The sequence below is a fragment of the Typopeltis vanoorti genome, chromosome 14, assembly GCF_054136105.1.
Source record: "Typopeltis vanoorti isolate ZY-2024b chromosome 14, IOZ_Tvanoo_1.0, whole genome shotgun sequence".
In the NCBI taxonomy this organism is placed as follows: Eukaryota; Metazoa; Arthropoda; class Arachnida; order Uropygi; family Thelyphonidae; genus Typopeltis; species Typopeltis vanoorti.
In genome coordinates this window covers 25,758,593-25,782,901 of record NC_143562.1, presented here as the reverse complement: position 1 = coordinate 25,782,901, position 24,309 = coordinate 25,758,593, and the positions used below count along the sequence as shown (strand labels likewise).

General features: G+C 37.1%; 1 protein-coding gene across 1 annotated transcript in view; it reads left to right on the top strand.

Moving 5' to 3' along the window:
- The window catches only part of LOC150099318 (tubby-related protein 4-like), a 215,813-nt gene extending 193,502 nt beyond the window's left edge, over positions 1-22,311 (top strand). The window contains exons 10-11 of the mRNA XM_090404314.1: positions 878-1,125; positions 22,039-22,311. Coding sequence (XP_090260440.1) covers positions 878-1,125; positions 22,039-22,311 — 521 coding nt within the window. The remainder of the gene's footprint in view (positions 1-877; positions 1,126-22,038) is intronic.
- The last annotated feature ends 1,998 nt before the right edge of the window (positions 22,312-24,309 follow it).

Below are 24,309 nucleotides of genomic sequence, written 5' to 3'. Positions count from 1 at the left end.
TTCCTCAGCTAGCTCCATTTCTTTGCCATTCAAGCTTTTTTTATGTTGATAGTACCGATCTTGAACTCTGGTGACAAGTTGGGGTACGTTTTTGGATTTGTTCCAGTAGCTGACTTGTCGTAATAAGACCATTTAAATACAAGTAGAAGCAGTGGCTTTATACACTGCTTCTCCTTGCAACTTTTTTGTGTTTCCCACTTATAAAATGGTTATGATGGCTATAGTATATCAGTACCATGGACAAGCTAGGATTTTTTTTTCTTTTTTTTTATTATTTTTATTTGTTTATTTTTTACATAGTCTGGAAACACTCTCTGCCTAAAGACAATCACAGACATCTATACTCTCTGTGGGACTTGAACTTGCAGCCCTGTTGGTTGGAGAGCAGATACATTAACTGCTCAGCCAGCCAGGCCAGCAGTTACACCTTTGTTCCTGTTTATCAATCACTATTTATAATAATCAATGGGATCACATAAGGTTATCATCAGATTTCATTGTCTGCTATGCCAAAATTTGCTCCTGTTTTTTTAAGGGGAAGGGGAGGATTCAAAAAACACAAAAAGTGAACAATATAAATTATATCATGACCATAGAATCTCAGCAAGATAAAGGATAAATTACAGAATTATAGGAGGAGATAAACATATCCATTAATAAAAAAACTATTTTAGTCTGGATAGAGAGGAAATTTTATCTAGGAATGACCTAAGATTATTTGCATATAGGCTAAGTAATGATAATATGAAAAGGATTGTTCTAATTAATTAATCAAAATTTATGAAGTGCTTATGAATTTTTTATGAAATATTCATTATGTTTTCATTGTGATTTGTCTGGTTTCTTTTTTTTTTTTTTTGTTACACTTGTTTCATAGATGATACATCCCTCAAAATCGCCACATCACAGACTAATCTGAATAGCTCTTCTTCTCAGTTGCATAATGGTAGCCAAATTACTATTACTCCATTATCCTCATCAGAGAGTGAAGTTGACGAAGGATGTGCATCACCTCGAATGCAGAGAAGGCGTCGGCAGCGTAGACAGCATCAGCAGTTTCCCCGAGAGGGGGATTGGGTATCTATAGCAGGAAGAGAAATACTTTATATTGATGAACTTCCAGAGGTAGTAATATTTTCAGAAACATTCAAGAATCTATCATGCATATAAATTAAATTTTTCAGATTTTTTTTTTTTTTTTTTTTTTTTTTTTTTTGTAGTGAAAAATATCCAATTATTAATTTTTGATAAAGAACGCATTTTGAATTTTAGAGACAAAAATCATTACATCAAATTTTTTAAATTTCTGGCATTATTGCTGGTATCTGTTGAGCAATTTATACTGGATCTCCATGTAGTTATGTCTCATTGAAACAGATCTCATGCTGCAGACTGTAATACCTATCATACCTTGCTTCAGACACATTCAGCAACAATATAGTCACCAAATCTTCTCTTCACTCACTCACTCACTCACTGAAAATATTGTTATTACAAGAATAACTTTTTGTTTTTTTCAACATTGCATCTCTATGATAGGCAGTTTTCACTATCACATTGCTTCTCTGTGTACTGTCTGTTAATTTCTGCAAATGTTATCCTCAATCAATCCTAAAAGCTAATTTTCTTATACTCCCAAGACAATCTTAGTCACTAATTTCTGGACCTTCTCTTGTTTTCTTATCTCTTAGATATCCAAGTAACTAAATCTATACACAGTAATCCAGCTGTGGTGTAATAATCGATGCCTTATATGCACTATTCAGATCCTTATCCATGTGTCAGTGGTGTTGTTATAATGGCACTGATTCTCTTAGTAACTTTCACACCTTTGTAGTGTGTTCTCTGACCTTCATCTTTTTATCACTGATACCACAAAATCCCTTGCCTCTTCTGACTCCTGAAGTGCAGTTCCACCAGTATAATACACTTCATTCCAAACACTAGTCAGATCTCATAATCTTATGCTTAGCAATATTAAACTGCTATCTGAATTCATCTATCCACATGAACATCACTTGCCTATTCAAATCCTCTTATAGAAACATTATATCAGAATTCTCTGATATCGCTTTCTGAATTTAGCACATTTTCAGAAAATTGAACTATATCAACAGTGTATATATTAATCCAATTAATTGGGGGTTGCAATTTTATTGGGAGAAGTTTGAAAGAACAAACACAAAATAAATTAACGTAAATGGTATAAATTATTAATTAGTTATAATGAATTAATTAGTTATAACTGCTATTAATTAATTATAATGAATTCTTCCACTTATGTGTCTGATTTTTAGATCAATTCATTTGTTTTATGGAGAGCATATTTTTCAAATTAAGATCTACATTAGGAAAAGAACTATTAAAGAGAGCAAAATGTCTAAATAGAATAGTTTTTCTAAAATGCTGCAGAAGAGCTAAGTTAATTCCTACTTGTTTCAAAATTAAAGAAGTTGTGGAGGTACTGGTGGTGGTGTTGGTCAGCGGTGGGTGGTGAAGGTGGTTGCAGTTGGTGGAGTGGTGGAGACAGAGTTGTAGAGTGGGTGCTCTTCCTCGATGAGTCTTTGGACTCCCTGGAAGTGTTGTGTAATGATAATAATAATAATTATCATATAGAATCTTAAAATCCTTAACATTCCTTGCATTAATAACACATTCTGGTAATGCATTCCATTCACTGGCAATTCTCCATGTATAAAATCTACTCCTCACACCCTTCTTTACCACATTTTTACATAACTTGGAGGAATGACCTCTGGTTCTTCCCAAACTCCTGATATTGTCTTAGTCACTCATCTCTGGACCCTCTCCAATGTCTCCACATCATATTGAAAACCAGGTGACAAGTTCTGAGCACAATAGTCCAAGTGTGGCCTGACCAGTGCCTTATACAGTGGCACAACCACTTCCTTATCCTTGCATGTTAGAGTACTTCTTATCATAACAGCACTATGATATGCAGCCTTTGCAACACTAGCAATATGCCCTCTAAACTTCAGTCTACTGTCAACCATCACTCCCAAATCTCTAATCTCATCCTCTTCCTGCAGTATGGCTCCATCGATATAGTACACAGCCTTATATTTCTGTACTCCAAAATGCAACACCTTGCACTTATTAAAATTACAACCCCTCACTCTTTTGTCCAAGTAAAAAGTCTATTCAAATCTTCCTGAAGGGATTCAACATCAGCAGTGCTACTTATAATTCTTCAGTTATTTGCTGATGATGCAGCAAATAACTGAAGATTACAAACAAATTAAACAGCAGGGGCCCAAGAACAGAACCCTGCGGCACGCCACTGGTTACTCTTCTTTTATGAGAAACTGCTCCATCATACACAACCTTCTGCTATCATGCAGAGAACCAATTTCTGATCCATCTAACAATATACTATCTATTCCCATCCTCTGCAGCTTGTACACCAACTTATCATGTAGTAATCTATCAAACGCTTTTGCGAAGTCTAAGAATATCACTGTATATGATTCTCCCTTATCTAACACACTTATCACCTTATCATAAAATTCAAGTAAATCACTAAAACAGGACGTATCCTTTATAAATCCATGCTGACCTTCTGTACTAATACTCTCACAGCAACATAAATTTTGTTAGAGTAATATGCAAAAGTTTCTGATTGTTTGATTAAAAAAATTAATGTGCAATTCTTCAGCAGCCTCTGTTTGTTGAAGAATTAGAGGTACTTAGAAACTAGAACTGCACAGGTAGGATGTTGTAGGGATAAACTCATGTGGGGATATTAGCTTGAGAAATAAGGGGGTATACACTATATTACAGAGCCAGGTGGAGGATGAGAAGAGTAATAATGGCTATAAGAAGGCTGGCAATACACTGGTTTTTCTGTATACAAATGCTAGGAGCATTAGAAATAAAGGGAATGAGTTTGTGGCATTAATTGACTCAGTCTTTCCAAAGGTTGTTAGTATCAATGAAACTTGGTGAACTGAGAGGATGCTCTAAATGGGATAGAAATTGGAAGGTAGAGCATATTTCAGCAGTATAGGAAGGGAAGCGTGGTGGTGGTGACGTTACTCATGATAAAGATGAATTGTGCACTCCCAGGGTGGAGAATCTCAGTGGAAATAATACTAATGGCTTTGAGAGTATATATGGATGTTTATAGGACAAGATATTTGGTGGAATGTTGCTACAAACCAGGGAATATAGATGGTGATGAGCAGGAAATGTTTAGGCAAATTACTTTGGCAGGTGCAAATCAGACAATCATTTTGGGGAACTTCAACTATAGTGATATAAACTGGGCAAAGGAGACAACATGCAGCAATAAGGAAACTAAATTTTTAGATTTCTTGAGGGACAACTGCCTTAGGCTATGTAGTGGAGAGAGAACACGAGGATCGAGAGTTTGGGATTTGGTCATAGCATCAGAGGATCTGATTATGACCGAGATCACATACTTGCCCCCGTGTTGGTGAGAGTGACATTTAGCCTTGACTTGGATGGAAAGGTACAAAACAGAAGGAAGTTATGTGGAATTATAAGTTAGGTAGCTATCATAGACTTAGAAATCAGCTTGCAGCAGTGCAATACATGAAAGAATTTAAAGGAAAAGGGATCGTTAGTGCAAGGGAGATGCTTAAGAAAAAATTGTTGACAGTAGCAACAGATTATATACCTCAAGTGAAGAAGAAAAAGCAATTTGTAATCAAATTATTATTATTATTAACATCTGACCTCCATGGAGTCAGAAACTCATGGCGGGAGGTACACACTATTGCACACAATGCAATAGTGTGTACCTGCAATGTCACAAGTTTATTTTGCAGACCCATTCCTTTGAGTTTATTTAACAGCCTTGCATGTGGAACCTGCCAGATGCCTTGGCAAGATCAAGAAGTGTCATGGTGTATCCATGATGATTCTTAATCATCTTCTCCAAAAACCTTGATGACCATAGTAGAGATACTGATTGGTCTATAATTTGCCACATCAATCTTTGTTCTCCCCTTGGATATTGGAATTTATCTTGCTCTCTTTACACCCATAAGGAATTGTATGTGTTACTCAAGTTTATTAACTAGGTCAGCATTGTAACTTTCTTGCACATTCCTTCAGAACTCTTGCCAATATTCCATCCAGTCCAACTGGTGTATTCAAATCAAGTTCTTATCACAGCTTTAATACCTCTACTTATCCACTGCTATTATTTCATCCATTTTCTATAATTACATCTAGAGGGAGCTAATGGGTCTGCTCAGTGAATGTGGATGGTAATGATTCAGTGCCATCCGCATTCACTAAAGATATTTTTCCATGGTCATTCTTCCTTTTACTTGCTACACAGCAGTTAAATTATTTGTATTTCTTTGTGCTGTTCAGCTAACTTCTTTTCATAATCTGATTTGGCCTTCCTCACTGTGATCATTACTCTCTAGGTCTGCTCCCTACACCACAACTAAGCTTCATGATTATCACTCTTTTCATGCTAATCAAAATTATAAATTGAACAGATTTCTACTTTTGGAATACTTGGATTTAGACATTCAAAACCATGATCAAAGGTTCAGTTAGATTATTATTAATATTATTCAGGCCTCCATGGAGTCAAAAGACTCATCGTGGGAGGTCCTTTCTAAGAAACACAAGTCTATCAAGACTCATCGAGGAAGGTCCCTCCTACAAAGTCTATCATACCACTTCTTAAACGCATTGACCGTTCTCGCTCTCACCACTCTATCAGGCAATGCATTCCATGGTTCAACCACCCTCCATGCAAAGAAACCACTCCTCACCTTCTTTCTCACAGTTTCCTTTCGTAACTTCCAGGGATGGCCTTGTCATGACTCCTTCCCACTGTTCAACCAAGCGAAAGAACTCCTCGGTGTCAACCTTGTAACCACCTCTCAACAGTTTAAAAGTCTCAATCATATCACCTCTCCTTCTTCTATCCACCAAACTCTGCAGTCCCCACTCCCTCAGCCGATCCTCATAACCAACATTGTTAATTTATCCCCTTCAAATCCTGGGGACCAGATCTGAGAACAATGGTCTAAGTGTGGTCTGATCAGTCTTATACAATGGAATGATAATCATTTTATCTCTGCAGGTCAGTGTCCTTCTCATTATTGCAGCAATCCTATGCATTACCTTCAATACCTTTGCAATATGTCCCCTAAATTACAGGTTTCTATCAATCATCAAACCCAGATCTCTTGTCTCTCCTACTTCCTGCAGTTTAACTCCTCCCATAGAGTATGCAGCATCCCATCGATGTGTCCCAAACCTCAAGACCTTACATTTTGCTGCATTAAACTGATAGTCCCATTCATTTGCCTATCTATCTAGCTTATTCAAATCCTCTTGCAGGGCTACCACATCTGCACTATTACTAATAACCCTTCCCAGCTTCGCATCATCTGCAAACAACTGAATATCCCCTTGCAATCCACGGACAATATCATTGTATAAAGGTTTGATGTGGCACTGTTCTAGAGGTACAAGTCAAAAACTTTTTTTTTATATATATTTCCATGTTTCATTTTTCAGTTAGATATAGAAAATACCTGTCTTTTCCCGAGATCTGTTTTCCTTGGCGGAAGGCTGATAAGTCAAAATTTAAGTAGCATCATATTTTCCATTGTGACACATGTTACCTTGCCTTTGTTATATTATTGACAAACGGAAGCACGAGGAAAGTTCCCAAAAACTATCTTCAGGTAATGGTAGTTTCAAAAGCCAGTTTTTAACACCTATTTCTAAAATTAAGATCATAGAGTTCAATCCATTCCTTCCCAAAATGCTGTTTATGTTCATAGACTGCATCATCACAACCACAGATTGCCAGTAAATTCTGTAATACAGAGTGATTCTATGTCTTAGTCATCCATACCACTTTTACAGTCTGGCTGCTGATATTCAAATCTTGTTCTCCTTACACCCATTAATTAGGAACTGAACATATGTTACTCAAGTTTATCAACTAGGTCAGGTCAGGTGACACAGCTCACAAATATGAAATAGTAATCCTGTTGAGATAAACAATTACTTTGAGAGCAATTAATTCTAATTATATTAAGGATAATCAAATTTATCCATATAAATAAGTTTATATGGATAAATAGAAAAAGTAGCCAAAACATTAAATTAGCATTACAGTACAGTTGACTGTCTTCAGACCAATTTTAACTTATGGATCTGAAAGTGGAGCTAGAAATACAACAGTTGATCAAAGACTAACACCAAAACAGAGATATGAGAGTTCTGAGAAGAAAAAAAAATTAGGAGAGTGAACAGATAGCACCAATGGAAGAATCACATTAAAAAGGAAAATATTAGAAAGCAACCTGATATCTCACATCAAGAATATGAGAGCAGATCTGATCTAATCTAAGGTAGGATGGACACTTAAACAGAATGGTAAAGCAAAGGTTAGCAAAACAGGTGTTGATGTGAAGATGGCAGAGAAAATATCTAGAAGACCAAAAACTAGGTGGAATGATGCCAGATAATAGTGCATTAGAAGACCAAATATAAGATCTGGCAAATAACAGATTACTCTGGGAAAAATTATTAGTAGGAAGTAAATACTAATGTAAACTTAATTATGTTGTATTATTATAGTATCCCTTCAGGGTACATATCGAGAATTGGTGAGGATGAAGAAATCCATTTTCATTATTAAAAATAACATGCAGATCAAAAAATACTGAGGAGCATTAAGGTACAATTATTATTATTATTATTATTAAAGGCAAACCTCTACACAATGAAATAGATTGCACATTAGCAGCATGTGATGGAGGGGACTTGGATATAAGAGCGTCAGATCTGATCAGTATCAGAAGATCTGTTCAACCATTGTGGTCATGTTACCTCCAATTGTGGAGAGTGACTGCATTGTTGTGACTTGGGAAGTTGTAAAATATGTGAAATTTTCAGTTAAGAAGGGATATATGTGAAACTATAAGGCAAGTGATTATGATAAGCATAGGAGGCAACTTTAAAGCAGTGTCATAGCATAAGAATTTGCAAGAGAAAGATGTTAGCAGTATATGGGATATAGTCAAAGTATATTGCCAGCCTGGTTTGCCGAGTGGTTAGTATATCCACTCTCCAGCTATAAAGCCATGGGTTCGAATCCTGCCATGGATGTTTGTGATTGTCTGTGGAAATGCTAGTGGTGGTGGGTGATAGATGGCATTAGTGGAGACAGAGAGTTGTAGAGTAGGTGACCTCCCTTAAAGGGCACCTACTCGTGACACCTCTAGGGAGTCCAAAGACTCCCTGGAGGTGTCACATAATAATAATAATATCTGAAGAAAATATCAGACTGTATAACCAAGGTCAGGAGGATAAATCAAGTAGGGGATAGGCGGATGAGTGGTATCATTAAGTAGAAGCTGTAAAAAAAGAAAATATTGTGGAGAGTATATAAGGAGAAAGGTGATCAACAAGCCCATGATCACCACACAGTTCAGACAAGAAAGGTGACCAGCATGATAAGGAAGGTAAAATCACATTATGAGAAGAAATTAGCTGAGTAGGCCAAAGGAAATTAGTGAAAGAACTTTGTGAAATTGTTGTGTATTGTGTGATAGACCCTTGCAAAGACCACTTTGTAAGGGTCTATCATCCAAGTGAGGATATTGCTGTGGCAGATGTGTCAGAAACTGATATGAGAATAGAGGTTGATGAATTGGAAGTACTTAGGATGTTGCAGAATCTCAGTACAAATACAGCCATGGGATTAGATGGATATCAGCTTGCATATTAGGAGAATGTGCGAAAGAATTCCTCTGACTCTGCAATTCCTCTGACTAAGCTGTTTAACTTAAGTCTGAGCTCTGGTAAAGTCTCAAGGAAGTGTAAGGAGGACAAAATAGTTCATTTGCATAAAGGCAGCTCCAAGACTGCAGTAGTAAATAGACCAACCAGTATCTCAGGAGTGGTGGGAAAAGTATTGGAAAGGTTGGTTGGTCAAAGACAGATTTCTGGAATGGATGGATAAGAAAATGACAAAATGATACTCTATGAGCAGCATGGCTTGTGAAGAATCAGTTATACCTTAATATTTTATTAATTTTTTATAATAGAGTGATGGCTGAGCTGAATAAAGGGAGTGACTAGACAATCATACTGAGGAATTTTGCAAAGGCATTTCATAGGATAGCACAGAACTGTGTCATGCAAATTGGAACAAATGGGGATGTATATGAAACTAGTGATATGAATGCAAGGGTATTTGATGGAGAGATACCAAAAAGTAGTATATGGAGGTGAAAAATCCAGGAGAAAGCAGGTGACTAGTGGTGTGTTGTAAACTCTGTGCTTGGACTACTATTGTTTATATAAATGATATGGAAAATGATTTGAAGGGAAATCAGTTGTTTGCTGATGATGCAAAATATTTTAAATAAGTTGACAGTATAATCAAACCAATGGCTGCCAGTTTAATATGGAAAAGTGTAAAGTTATGCATTTTGGTAAAAAGATAAAAATAAAAAAAAATAATAATAAAAACTAGGGATTTGGGAGCATTGGTAGATAGAGAGGTTAAGTCCAGAGGACATATTGCAAAAAGTGACCAAAGTAGCCCATAGGATAACTTGGTTATTGAAAACACACTAAAAAGAGAGATAACAAAATTATTTTTCTTCTTTATAAGGGTTAAATATGGCTACATGTGGATTACCATGCACAGGCATGGTAGTTTTTATTATTTATTATCATTATCATCATTGTAAAGAGATTGTTTTTACTCCAAGTGTTAAGTAATTACATAAGAGTTCATTCTGAGTGGTACAATGACTTTTAACTCTATTTCTTTTTAGAATCCAGAAAATCACTGACCCAAGACCAAATAAAAAATATATATGTTTAATGAAACTAAAACAATATATAGATTTTAAATAAATAACTACAAAACTAATAGGGTCCAAGGCCTCCTAAATAGTCTACACTTTAGAGATTTTCTTATCCTAAAAAAATAAAATCATTCATTCTCTAGCTCATTCTATTACTGGGTTGTTTAACATATAATTAATCATGTCTAACAGACTAAACACCTTTTTTTCACAACAACAAAATGTTCATCAGAATCAGTTTCTTTGTTAGGCCCTTTCTGAAAATATAAAATTTTCTTCTTCTTTTTCATGAGATCTTTTTTTAATTTCCCTTATGTAGCATACAATATTATTCCTCTTGTCTCACTGAAGTATAAATATTCTTACCTCTCATAATTCAATGAGAGGAAAGAATGATGAAGATTGGCTGAAACACCACAGAAAAATTGTAGAGAAATCTACAGTTATGTGTCTAGTAAAAGAAATGGTGAATGTGAAAGACTGATTTTAGCTGCTGGAGATAGACCATGGGTCAAGTCTGCAGAAGATAGAGTGGAAATGTTTAAATATTTTGTTAGTAAGGGGGAGTACAATTTGTTAATGTATGGAATGAGTTTGAAGGACGAAGTGAACTGTATGGGAGCGATGGACTGCATTTGAGTGGTTATGGTGTGAGTCACTTGGAGAGACTGCTGCTGGAAGGTAGAGAAGTAATAATGAGTACAGAGAATGAATGAGATCAAGTGAGAAGTGATGTGGAAGAGCAGGAGAATATGACAGGAGAGATTGAAGGGGTGGTTATGAATGAGGAAGTGAGTGGCGTGAGTATGGAAAATGACAGAATGGGTGTGCAAGATGAACAGGGAAACGGGAAAAGCTTAGGGTGAACAGGGGTACACAGCGTGAGAAAGGTGGATGCTCCAAGAGGATGTGAGAGCATGTGTAGACAGGAAAGGAATGGGATGACCTGGGATCAAGAGGAAACAGTTGGAATTCAAGAGAGTTCTAAAATGAATTAGCAGAAAGGGAAATGTCCCCAGTCGAGCATGGAGATACCATATCGAATGAGTGGTATCAGTGGAACTAGCTGTAGATCCAGGAATGAGCTGTTGTGCTTGTATACAAATGCTAGAAGTGTAAGAAACAAGGCAGATGAAATGGTAACAGAGGGCACACAAGTATTGAGGGTCTTGGATTTGATAATCTCATCAGAGGATGTAATTCTAAATGAAGTGTCAAATCACCCATCAATTGGTGAGAGTGACCATGATTACCTGGGCAGTTGCCAGCAGTGTGAGGACCTCTGTAAGAAAAGGGTATATGTGGAATTACAATGGGGGGGGGGATTATGAAGAGGTCAGGATACAGCTTGCAGGTGTAGTATGGAATGGAAAGAGGAGTTAGCTGGAAAAGAGATCAACGTAGCTTGCGGGATTTTCCAAAACTATCTAGTAGATGCAATGTCTAAATGTATTCCAAGTGTGAGAAGGTTAAATAAGGTAGGTGTGAAATGAATGAATAAAGAGATTAATCATGCAATACAGAGAAAAGGGGCATTATGGAGGCAGCATTGGAGGAGTGGAAATAACCAATTCCATGAGGACTACAAAAACCAGGCAAGGCAGTTGACTTGGTTGGTGAGGGAAGCTAAAGAGAGGTATGAACAGCAGTTAGCTAATGAAGCCAAAAAGAATCCTAAGGAGTTTTTTCGATATGTAGCCAGGAAAAGAAAGAATGATTATGGAAGGATGAAATGGATTGGAGAAAATGGTATAAAGACAGCTGTTGCAGAAGGTGTGGTGGTGATACTTAATGAGCAGTCCATAAAGGTCTTTCAATCTTGTGAATGTGACTTCATGGAGAGATTGAGAGCAGTTGATGATGGGGAAGAGAGACTGACTGTAAGTGAGCAAGAGGTGTATGGAGAGTTGAGCAAACTAGATATAAATAATGCTGTGGGACTTCAATAATATATCACCACGTATTGTGAAGGAATGTGCCAGGGAGTTGACGTCGGCTTTGACATGTTTTTTTAATATGAGTCTTGATTGGGTCAAATTCCTAAGGAGTAGAAGGAGGGCAAGATTGTGCCACTTCATAAAGGAGGTGGTAGAACTCAATCATCAAATTATAGGCCTATCTGTGTGTTAGGTGTTGTAGTTAAGTTGTTGGAGAAGTTTGTGAGAATTAGGATCCAGAATTGGGTTGACAACAATGGTATTATTTTTGATGGACAGCATGGATTTGCTAAAGGGAGGTCATGTTTTAGTAATCTACTTACTTATAAGGTGACTGCTTCCATGGACAGAGGAGAAGGATACAAAGTAATATACTTTGTATCCTTTTGCAAAAACTTTTGATAGATTACTGCATGATAAGTTGATAGTGAAACTTAAGTGGATGGGGTTGGATATTAGATTGGTACATGGGATTGGAGACTGGCTATCTGATAGGTATCAACAAGTTGTGTATGGGGGAGCGATATCCAGGAAAAGGAAAGTTACTAGTGTGTGCCTCAGGGATCTGTTTTAGGGCCATTGCTGTTTAGCTTGTATATTAATGATATTGGAGAAGATTTGGATGGAGATATTCAGTTGTTTGCAGATGATGCAAATGTTGGTACAAACCATGAAGAGTAGTGAAGATGTTGTTGTGGCCTTACAAGAAGACTTTAATAAATTGAGTGATTGGGAATTGGGATGTGAGTTCAATGTTGCAAAATGTAAGGTTTTGAAATTTGGAAAACAAAAGTGGGGTGCAGAATTTATGCTTGGTGAGGATATATTGTCAGATGTAGACGAAATAAGAGATCTGAGGGCGATAGTGGATAAGGATCTGAAATTTAAGGGACACATAGCCAAAATTGTGAAGACAATACAAAGGTTTTTGGGAATTATGCAGAGGACACTGAATTGTAGAAGTATGGAGATTCTTATTTCATTGTATAAGGCTTTGATTTGGCCACACATGGACTGTTGTGCCCAGATTTGGTTACGTGGTTTTCAGAAGGATGAAGATATGTTGGAAAGTGTCCAGAGGCAACTGACTAAGGTAGTTCTAACCTCTGGAATGTCTGGTATGAGGAAAGATTGAGAAGATGCAACTTGCAGAGTTTGGTGGACAGGAGGAAGAGGGGAGATATGATAGAGACCTAGAAGTTAGTAAGGGTTATTATAGGATCAATGCTGGAGAAATGCTACAGAAAGTAGTGGGAGATCAGGGGAGAAAACCAGAGGTCATCTCTGGAAACTGTATAAAGAGGGTGTGAGAAGCAGGTTTTTTTTCATGCAGAGTTGTGAATGACTGGAATGCCTTGCCTTAGAGTGTTGTGTTTGCAGAGAATTTGAGTGTGTTTAAAGCACGGTATGATGAGCTGTGTGTATGATAAAAGGACCTCCTAGATGAGTCTTTGACTCCATGAAAAAAATACAAAAATAGTATATTTCATAGAGTTGGTGGAAATATTGTTGAATAACAAGAGGAAAGAGGACAGACGACTAACAGTTCAAGAATGGAAAGTGTTTAGAATAATAAATAACCTTGATATCAATAATGCTGTGGGACATGATCACCATGTATATTACAGGAATGTGCAAAAGAGTTGGCAGTATCCTTGACTTGGTTGTTTAACAGGAGTTCTTTCAGGAACAGTCTCATTTGAGTGGAAAGAAAGGAAAATATCTGCACAAAGGAGAATCCAAGTCAGTGTATCCATTTACATGGCAATGTGTATATCAGGCATAGTGATAAAGGTTTTTAAAGAAGTAGTTTAGAAATAACATATATAACCCTGAATTGATGAGAATGAAAATCTTTTGAAAGAGCAGCATGGGTTTGCTAAGTGGAGGTCTTCCTTTCGTAACTTCATCACATTTTATAATAGGGTAACAAGTGTGTTGGACAGAGGTTTGGATTTTTCTAAAGTGTCTGATAGAGTACCTGTTGAAATTGAGCACAATGGGAATGGATAGTCAGTTGATGGCTTGTTACAGGGATGGTTGGCTAATAGGAGCCAGCAAGTTGTTTATGCACCCTGGGAGGGGGAAAAAAAAGGTGACAAGTAGGATACCACATGGTTCTGTTCTATGACTACTGTTGTCTAATTTATATATCAGTAATATAGTTTGAGGTTTGATATGTGATATTCAATTGTTTGATGATGATGGCCAGATTAGGAAGAGCAATGTCAGGAAGTGCAGTTCGGATGTGATGTTGTTGTTGTTATAAGAGGATTTGAATAGGTTGGTACTTTGAGACAAAAATTGGGATGTCACATTAATGTAAAATCATGTACTTTTGCTAAAGAAGATTGTTTATTGTATTTTATGTTTAATATTTAATGTTTATTGTAACAAGGTTTATCATATTGAAGGAATTTTGTTTCAGGATGTGAAGGAGGTAAGTGATCTGAGGATCTTGGTGAATAGAGAACTAAAGTTTGGAGTACACATCGAAAAGTTGTAAAGATTACCCAGAAAATTGCTACTATAATGTGAAGAACTCTGACAAGTAGGGATGAGGAGGTGATAATTCCAGTGTATAAGATACTAATCATACGACATTTGGATTTCTGTGCACTAATCTAGTCACCTGGTTGTATGGGCAATAATGAAAAACATTAAAGAGTGTAGAGACAAGTAATTAAGACATCTGAGGACACTAGAATGTTGAGTATGAGGACTGATTAAGTGAATCTCTTCTGCTGAGTTTGGTAGATAGGAGGATTAGAGGAGGAGGTAGATTGAGACGAGAACGGTCAATGAGTTCAAGGAGTGGTATGATAGATTTTGTGTTTCTTAGGGGGGGGGGGACCTCCCATCCATGGGAAGTCCTTCCTAAGAAACACAAAGTCTATCAAGACTCATCGATGGGAGGTCCCCCCCCCTAAGAAACACAAAATCTATCATACCACTCCTTGAACTCATTGACCGTTCTCGCTCTTACCACTCCATCAGGCAATGCATTCCATCATTCAACCACCCTCCATGCAAAGAAACCACTCCTCACCCTCTTGCTCACAGTTTCCTTTCGTAACTTCCAGAAATGGCCTCTTGTCATCACTCCTTCCTGCTGTTCAACCAAGCGAAAGAACTCCCCAGCGTCAACCCTGTAACCACCTCTCAACAGTTTAAAAGTCTCAATCATATCACCTCTCTTTCTTCTATCCACCAAACTTTGTAGTCCACATTCCCTCAGCCGATCCTCATAACTATCATTGTACAGTCCTAAAACCATCTTTGTTATCCGCCTTTGTACCCTTTCCACAGTTAATTTATCCCCTTCAAATCCTGGGGACCAAATCTGAGAACAGTAGTTCAAGTGTGGTCTGATCAGGGTCTTATACAACGGAATGATAACTGTTTTATCTCTGCAGGCCAGTGTCCTTCTCATTATTGCAGCAATCCTCTGTGTTACCTTCGCCACCTTTGCAATATGTCCCCAAAATTTTAGGTTTCTATCAATCATCAACCCCCAGATCTCTTGTCTCCCCTACTTCCTCTAGTATAACTCCTCACATAGAGTATGCAGTGTCCCATCGATTTTTCCTAAACCTCAAGACCTTACATTTTGCTGCATTAAACCGCTACTCCCATTCATTTGCCCATCTATCTAGCTTATTCAAATCCTCTTGCAGGTCTGCCGCATCTGCACTATTACTAATAATCCTTCCCAGCTTTGCTTCATCTGCAAACAACTGAATATTCCCTTGCAATCCACTGACAATGTCATTCATATAAAGGTTAAACAATATGGGTCGCAGTATTGAGATCTGTGGGACCCCACTTGTAACCATCTGCTTCCTTGAAACTGCCCCACCATACACAACTCTCTGATACCTATCGGACAGCCAATCCTGAATCCAGTTGACCAATCTGACATCCAAACCCATGTGCTGCAACTTAAATATCAGGTTATCATGTGGCATCCTGTCAAATGCCTTCGCTAAATCTAAGAAAATGGCAGTACATGCCTTTCCCTCATCTAATGCAATTGTAACTTTATCATAAAAGGCTAGCATATTGCTAAAACAAGAGCGCCCCTTCACAAATCCATGTTGACTCTCACAGATAACATTACCCTCATCTGCCCAATGCTGTATACGGTCCTTCACTACTTTCTCCAAGATCTTACTAACTACTGATGACACACAAACTGGTCTATAATTAGACACTTCCGGTCTGCTGCCGGCCTTATGCAGTGGCACTATCTTACCTTCCTTCCATTCCATAGGCACCTTTCCAGCAGCCAGACTTTCATTGAAAAGCCAGGTCAAAGGTCAGTTCCCTAGCACATTCTCTCAAAACTCGTGGTGAAATACCATCCAGTCCCACAGCTTTACTGACATCCAGAGTACTCAGTATTTGAAACACACTCTCCTCCTGTACCTCTAAACCTTGAACCTGCCCTATCCCTCTAGCATTAAAACTGACTCCTCCAGGATGAAATACTCCAACAAAGTGTTCATTGAACAATTCTACTATGTCTGCTGCATCAGTTACTCTATTCCCATTTTTATCCCACAATGTCATTCTTCCACAGTCATTTCTCCTCCTACTGGCCACATATCTAAAAAATTCCCTAGGATTTTCTTTGGATCTTAGGGCTAATCTCCGCTCATATTCCAGTTTCATCTTCCTTACCATACTAGTCACTCTTCTGGCCTGTGTCTTATAGTCTTCATGCATCTTCTCCTCTCCTGTCTCCTTATATCTCTTCCACAGCTCTTTTTCGCATGCAATTCCTGTTTAATATTGTTTGTCATCTACTTTACTCCAAATTGTGTCCTCTTGTTCACTCGTGGTATACAACTTACCATGGCTGCTAAGAAATATTCTTTCATAATTTCCCACGCACTAATGATATCCTGGCCTTCCAATTCCTCCCTCGATGAAACTTCCTGAAGTTGACGTCTAAGACTATTATAATCACCTGCCTTATAAATCCACATACGTTCCCGTCTCTTTGATACTCCTGCATGTCTATTCATTTTCCAATTCAAAACCGTATGGTCACTCTCTCCAACTGTTGGGAGAGATGTCATCTCAGTTATTATCAACTCTTCTGATGCTATAACCAAATCCAAAACTCTTGAACCTCTTGTTCCCTCTATTACATGTTGCCTAAGACATTTGTCCCTCAAGAATTCTAGAAATTCCATTCCCTTATTGCTACATGCATCTTCCTCTCCCCAGTTTATACTACTGTAGTTAAAATCTCCGGTAACAAGCATTCTTCTTGCACTTGCCAAACTCAACTGTCTAAACATTTCCTTGCCCCCACACTCTGTACTCCTGGGTCTGTAGCAACACCTCACTAAATATCCTATCTTGTCCACCTCTACCTCACACCATATGCTTTCAAATCATTAGTGTCACTGCCTTCCAAAGCCTCCACTCTTATTAGAAGACATAAGCTGTTACTTATCATAAGCAGTACTCCACGACCACACTTTCCCTTCCTATCCTGCCGAAAAATGCTGTACCCAGTGACTTCTATTCCTGTTATTATGTTCTGTTCTGTCAACCACATCTCAGTGATCCCAATAATTTTTGGCCAGGCTGATGCTATCTACGCCACCAATTCCTCTCCATTATTCCGGATACTCCTGGCATTAGTATATCATATAAATGCCGTTGTTTCTATACCCAGCATTATCCCCTCTAGACTCGACTGGGCTCAGTGTTACCTGGTGTCATTCCCCCTTCTCCCAAGTACTCATTCCCAGAAGCACTCATTCCCACCCTTGCTACCATCCTCCCTGGGGCACACTGACTTTTTCAGAACAGCAATCTCTCCAGATGCCTATGTCCTTTCTCATTCAAATGTAAGTGGTCTCTTGCATACAATTCCTCTCTGTCCTCAAACGCACTCCAAGCATCCACATATTCCAGTCCTCTCTTGTCACACATTCTAGCTATTATGTCATTCAATATTACTGCTCTTCTGCTCAGTTCGTCATTATCATACCTAGGCAACACACACACACTATCTTTCCTCTCTGTGTCTTCTTTCGTACTACCTCAAGCAAGAATCTCATACCTCTTGCTGCCCTATTTACACCACCACTCAAGTTATTTGTTCCCACCATTACAATCATCTCATCCACCCTTTCACCTCTCTTAACTGCCAAAGCCACCCTTTCTATCGTTCCTCCTGGCAAACACTCCTCACTCATCCCATCTTGAACACCACGGATCATTGAGTCCCCATACATTATACCTCTTACCATTCACTCTCTCCTACTGTTTCCATTCTCTTCTCTTCTAGCACTCCCATACTTCTCTCATTCCCTTGTCTCCTCTTCTAGCACTGCCATACCTCTCTCTCATTCTGTCTCTCCTACTGTTTCCATTCTCTCCTCCTCCTCTAGCACTCCAATGCCTCTCTCTCTCTCTCTCATTCTGTCTCTCCTACTGTTTCCATTCTCTCCTCTTCTAGCATTCCCATACCTCTCTCTCATTCCGTCTCTCCTACTGTTTCCATTCTCTCCTATTCTAGCATTCCCATACCTCTCTCTCATTCCCTCTCTCCTACTGTTTCCATTTTCTCCTCTTCTAGCACTCCCATACCTCTCTCTCATTCCATTCTCTTTTCTTCTAGCACTGCCATACCTCTCTCATTCCGTCTCTCCTACTGTTTCCATTCTCTCCTCTCATATTCCCAAAACTCTCTCCCCCTACTCCGATTTGCCTTGCATTTATCTCTTCCATTCTTCTAATCTTATATTTCATACTTATCATACTTCTCCCAAGACATTCCACCTCCTCTTTCAGCTCCTCTATCTCCCTCTGCAGGTCAGTCACTCTAAATCGAAATTCACTCTCCCAAACAAAACCATCTAAACTTTGACAGTCACTCACACCTTCTACACTATCAACTATTATTTTCTCATTCACATTTTTTTCTTCATTCTCTCTCATCACACTACTCGTCTTCCTGTATTCATTTCCCGTTCCTGGAGCAACAAGGTCGGTTATTGAGATATCTGCTGCATTTATTTCCTCCCACTGCCTGCACTTTAAACACACATGCACCCCATCCTCTCTCACAAGCCAGATATCCAATTCCCAAGACGCAAATACTGCATGCCACAAACTCCCTTATTATATTGCTTATAATAGAGTGCCTAAATGGTGGGGGACTTGGCGACACGGCATTTGCGACTGCAGCTGAATCCGCCATCATTCGTTACTGCCGAGGGACTACTAGCGTAATTGTTAATTATTCAAATTAGTTTCAAAAATAAACACTAAATAAGTAATAGGGAGTATAAATAAATAAGAAAAGTATAAACAATTACAAGCAAAACAAAACATTAAGTACACCAAATAAAATGAAATAAAACTAAATACAGTAATGAAAACTTAGCTTCTTGTTGTCTTCCACCGTTATGCATCTGCCCCGTCTTCTTGGTAAACAAAATACACAATATCGCGACAGCACTAACTTCAAAAAACAACCACTATAGTACACTTGTATTCCAGAGAAACAATTTAGCACTCAAAAACGTAAAAAAATGGACTATTCACCAATTAAAACTCACTTTTTTCAGCACAGCTCAAATTCACCGCCACGTGCTACGGCGACACTAGCTCCACCCAATACCATTATACTAATCATAAATTATACTACTAATAATAAGTGCTGGGAGAACAAAGGATCATCCATGGAAACTACAAAGATCATTTGAGAAAGAAAGTGAAAAAGAGATTTTTGCATGGCAAGTGAGTGGTTAATGAATAAAATACATTGCCAGAGTGGGTGGTGAATGCACCGATGCTGAATGTTTTCATGGCAAAGTATGATAAGTATTGTGATCTGTGAGTGTGTGATTCTAACTCAATGGTGACCTGAAAAAATAAATCACAATAATATTTCTAGTACTTTTGATTTGGTAATCACCGTTGTGCAAAGTAGTAATTATCTTACCTTCATTTCACTTTTCTATAATCTTTCCAGTCTGAAGTTTACTTCATTTTACTTCATTTTACCAGCTTTTACTTCATTCTTTGTTTAAGAATGAAGTGAAAGATAGGTATTAATTCCTTTGCTTATTTATTTAAAAGTCACATGATATTTCATTTGATATAGCTTATTAACATTGGGTTCAGACATCTTCAGTTCATCCATTTTTATTCTCTTATTTTTCTTATCTGTTATTATCTTACAGTTTACAAGAGCTTATAGGCAGAAACTGAACTACAGGAAGTTGTTAGATAATGCTGTAGATTTAGGGGTTATTTTGAACAGGGAGTTGAAATTTAGAGGAAATGTTGTAAATGTAACCAAAACAACACATCAGATTATGTGGCTGTTGAAGAACATTCTGGCAAGCAGGTTAAAGAGTCTATTAATATAAGGCTTTAATTAGGCACATCTGGACTACTGTATGCAAATCTGGATTCCATGGCAATAAAGAAATGGTGAATAGGATCCAGAAGCATGTGAATTATATTATGGCAAGTCTGTGGAATGCTCCTTATGAGTATAGATTGAAGATCTCTAGCTGTGTGTGTATGGAGGGGAGAGTTTCATAAACTAGCTGGTAGGCAAATAACAGGTGGATATAATAGAACCATATAAGTTATTAAGGAAATTTTTTAGGATTAACACCAAAAACGTTTTTCAGTACATGGCAGGAAAGGAGTGAATGACCACTTGTGGAAATTGTATAAGAATGTGGTTAGCAGTGGTGTAGAGCTAGATTTTTTGCTTGGAGGATGGTGAACAGGTGCGATGAGTTGTCAGAGGTGGTTGTGATTGCTTTGTCAGTGAATGAGTTTAAGGAAGATACAATAGGTATTGTGGAAACCATGGTTAGAGTGGATCTCTCATGATGAGACTGACTCCATGGAGATGCCTGAGAAATAATAATAATATTTTACTTTCATCAGTAAGTAATTTAGCTTGAAATAGAGAACATCCCTGTTCTTTTTAGTCAAGGTCAAACACCACATCATAACCTTTTGGCTGTTTGCAGCTATTCTGGTATACTTTAACGATAGCTGTGAGATGATGGGTGTTATGGGCAGATATCCATTTTGCACTGCAATTTGGAAGTTTTGCTGTCCATTGTTTGTCAGGATTCATTCCCATTCTTCACAACTATCCCATTTTTTTTCTTCCTCATGTCAAGTATTGGTATTATTACCCCCCCCCCCCCCATAGTAGAATCATAATTTTACTAGCCTTTAAAGCTTAGTAGAATTATTTGTTTCTGTTGCCATTTATTATTTTTTTTTAGCATTTTTTGTTAGTTTTCTAGTTTTTTTTTTTCATATTCTGATATCTCATTCCTTACAGTACTCAGTTCTGAATCTTACATATTATACTTCTAATGTGTATTTTTCTAATGTTTATTATTATTATTACATAACACCTCCAGGGAGTCTAAAGACTCATCGAGGGAGGGCATCTACTCTACAACTCTCTGTCTCCACCAATGCACCAACTGCAACTACCATCATCCACACCAACACCATCTACCACTGACACCAACACTATTATTTTCATAGACAATCACAAACATCCATGCCCACGGTGGGATTCGAACCCACAGCCTTTTGGCTGGAGAGTGGATACGCTAACCACTTGGCCAACCAAGCTGGCACTCTTTAATTTCACTCTTAAATTCTTTGAATGCAGTTTGATTTTTCTAATTTGAAATACTCTCATAATTCAGTTAATCTGTATTATTCCTTCTAGTTCCTGTGCAGTGATTTTTTTAAACTCTCTCTCTCCTGAGTCTGCCATTTCCTACTTTATAGTTTTGCATATAACCTTTTCCTGACTGAAATATCCACATTGGGAAGGAAGGTAGAGAATGAATGGGCAGACAGAGCAGTTAAAAAATGTGAACAGATATCAGTTCTTTATCTGTCAGTGTAAACAATAAAAACTTATGACCTATAGAATATGATATGTAGCATATGTAAAATAATATAAAAAATTTTAGAATGAATATATTGGTGCTAAACATCAGTAAGTTAATTTATTTTAACTATTTTTTATTTTAATTATTTTTTGTTTTTTTCCTTTTTTATTTTAATTATTTTTTGTTTTTTTCCTTTTTTATTGGAAATATTTTATGTTCTAATTTTTAGCCTTATTTCTTAAAAAGTATAGTTTTGTTACACAGAAAATGACATGTCTGAATTGTAATTGTGTATTTTATTTAAACTAACAAACTTCTTTGCTTGTTTCTCTGTAGCAAGAAAAGATTGTTGCCATTACATCAAATATTTGGGGTACAAAATTTAAAATTTTGGGATTAGCATCTTGGTTGCCTTCTGTCCTAGGTACAATTACTTATCGCACCAGCTTACTTCATCTTCAGCCTCGACAAATGACACTTGTGATCAAGGAACTTCATGGTCCGCAACCACTTGATGCTGAAGATGTTGATGATGAAGTGGCTACTGGAAATAGTGTCACTTCAGCTCTCTTCTCAGAAGACGATGATGATATGTTAGGTAAATGGTGAATTGAACAACAGTGATATCCTCTTTATGGTGATGTGTGTACTTTTCTAATATTCATCTAAATCATAACATTCATGTTATTTAAATTGCACTGATATTAGTATGATTGCAAATTTGAAAAAAAGTATGGGTTCCTCAAAACTGACTATATAATTTTGGCAAGGATTTAACTCAACAGAAGAATCGGTATGTTGGTTTCATGAAAGATTTTGGCATTTATTAAGACCTATGGTTCAGTAAGTAACTTTTTTTATGGTAATCCTACATGAGAGGTTGTTCAAACTATACTATATTAATACTGTGGCTGGGCAGCAAGTTGAAGAGAATGAAACTTGTTAACATTAGATTTGAAGACCTGCAGGTATTAGAGAGTACTAATACTCTGTAGTAAATGAGAGGAAATTATTCCAAAAGACAGCAGAAGAAAGAATGAATGTAGAGAAAGAAAAATTTGCTCTGTGAGTTTTGAGTTGAACTGTGAAGAAGCATTGCATATCTACAGTACATGGTTTAACAGATTTAGAGGAGAGTGGGGCAGTCATCAATGTTCTGATGAATAGTGTACCATAGTGTACCTTTCCTTTTAGTGGCAGATTAGTTGGTGAAAGATATTAGTGTTTTGTATGTGTAGCAAAATATCATACAGTCGAGTGATCCATTAGAAGCTGTTCTAGACGCATATTTAATTTTGTGGGATCTCTTATGAATATAAGTTGGTAAAACTGAGGCACTTCTCTGTCTTCATTTGCCATCTGGAGGAAAATATTTGCACTTTTGTCTATAGCACAAGAAATCTCTCAATCAATGTGTCACATGGTTAGTGTCTTCCTAAGGATAGTAAAAATAGTGAGAAGTGTGCATGCTGACTATAAGTCATTAAAAAAAGTCATTGCATGAAATCATGAGGAAAGAGAGACAGACAAATCAATCATCGAATAATAAAGCTCGTGTTATTATTATTATTATGATATTTTATTACATTGTATAATAGCATACCATAATAATAAGTTGATAGGTCAGTCGTGATGAGTAGGTCTGCTGAATGTGGACTTGAAGTGTACAGAAAGTTCCCTTTTTTTACCTCCAGCATATAACAGTTCTAAATTCTCAGACAATGTATGAAGTAAATACATGGAAAAACATAATATTTGCAGATTTTTCTCATCTAACTCACATAAGACAAATTTTTTAAATCTTCCATACATCGAGAGTAACCATTAAAATGATGTATGCATCATCCCTCCCACTGTCCTCAAGAGCGAAAGGAAGACATTTCCAACATGATTCTTCCCACTCCAAAAGAAAATCTCACAAGATATTGCAATGTGTATCCAGTCACCTCATTTGAAGAGAAGAAAAGAGAGAGAATGAGAACAAATATATATATTTGTATCTGCCTCCTATTTTGAAATGATATAATTGCTAAAGTTTGAAAGTATGATGGAGATGACACAGAATGTTCAGTATTGTATAAAAATACTGAGCAAGATTTTCATAAAATGTAATTATGTGTTACTATTTTGGTTAACCTTGAACTGAAAAAAAAAATACATGTGATTTTTTTAATTTAAATTGTAAAAGAAAATAAGCATCTAAGCCTGTTCCTTATTCCAGTAACTAACAGCTTTCGGTTATCAGTTATTAATATACTGTTACACAATTCATTGCTTTCATTGTAGCATGTCAAACAGTGTAGTCTGTTTATAACACAGTGAACCTCAAATGTAGCACAAAATATTCCTGTTTCATCATCATTGCAGATATCATCAGCACTAAATTTTTGAAGCAAGATTATGTAATTTTTCTAACACTCCATGTGGTAGCGGTTATTGTCTGGCCCAACTAAATGGCATTGTGTCCCAAATAGCAGATTCATCATCTATTTGTTATTTTTAAACTGCTTGAGATAACTCGAGCTTAGAAGTGAAAAGGTAAATATGCGTCTAGAACAGCTTCCAATGGATCACTTTATTGTATGATATTTTGCTATGCATACAAAA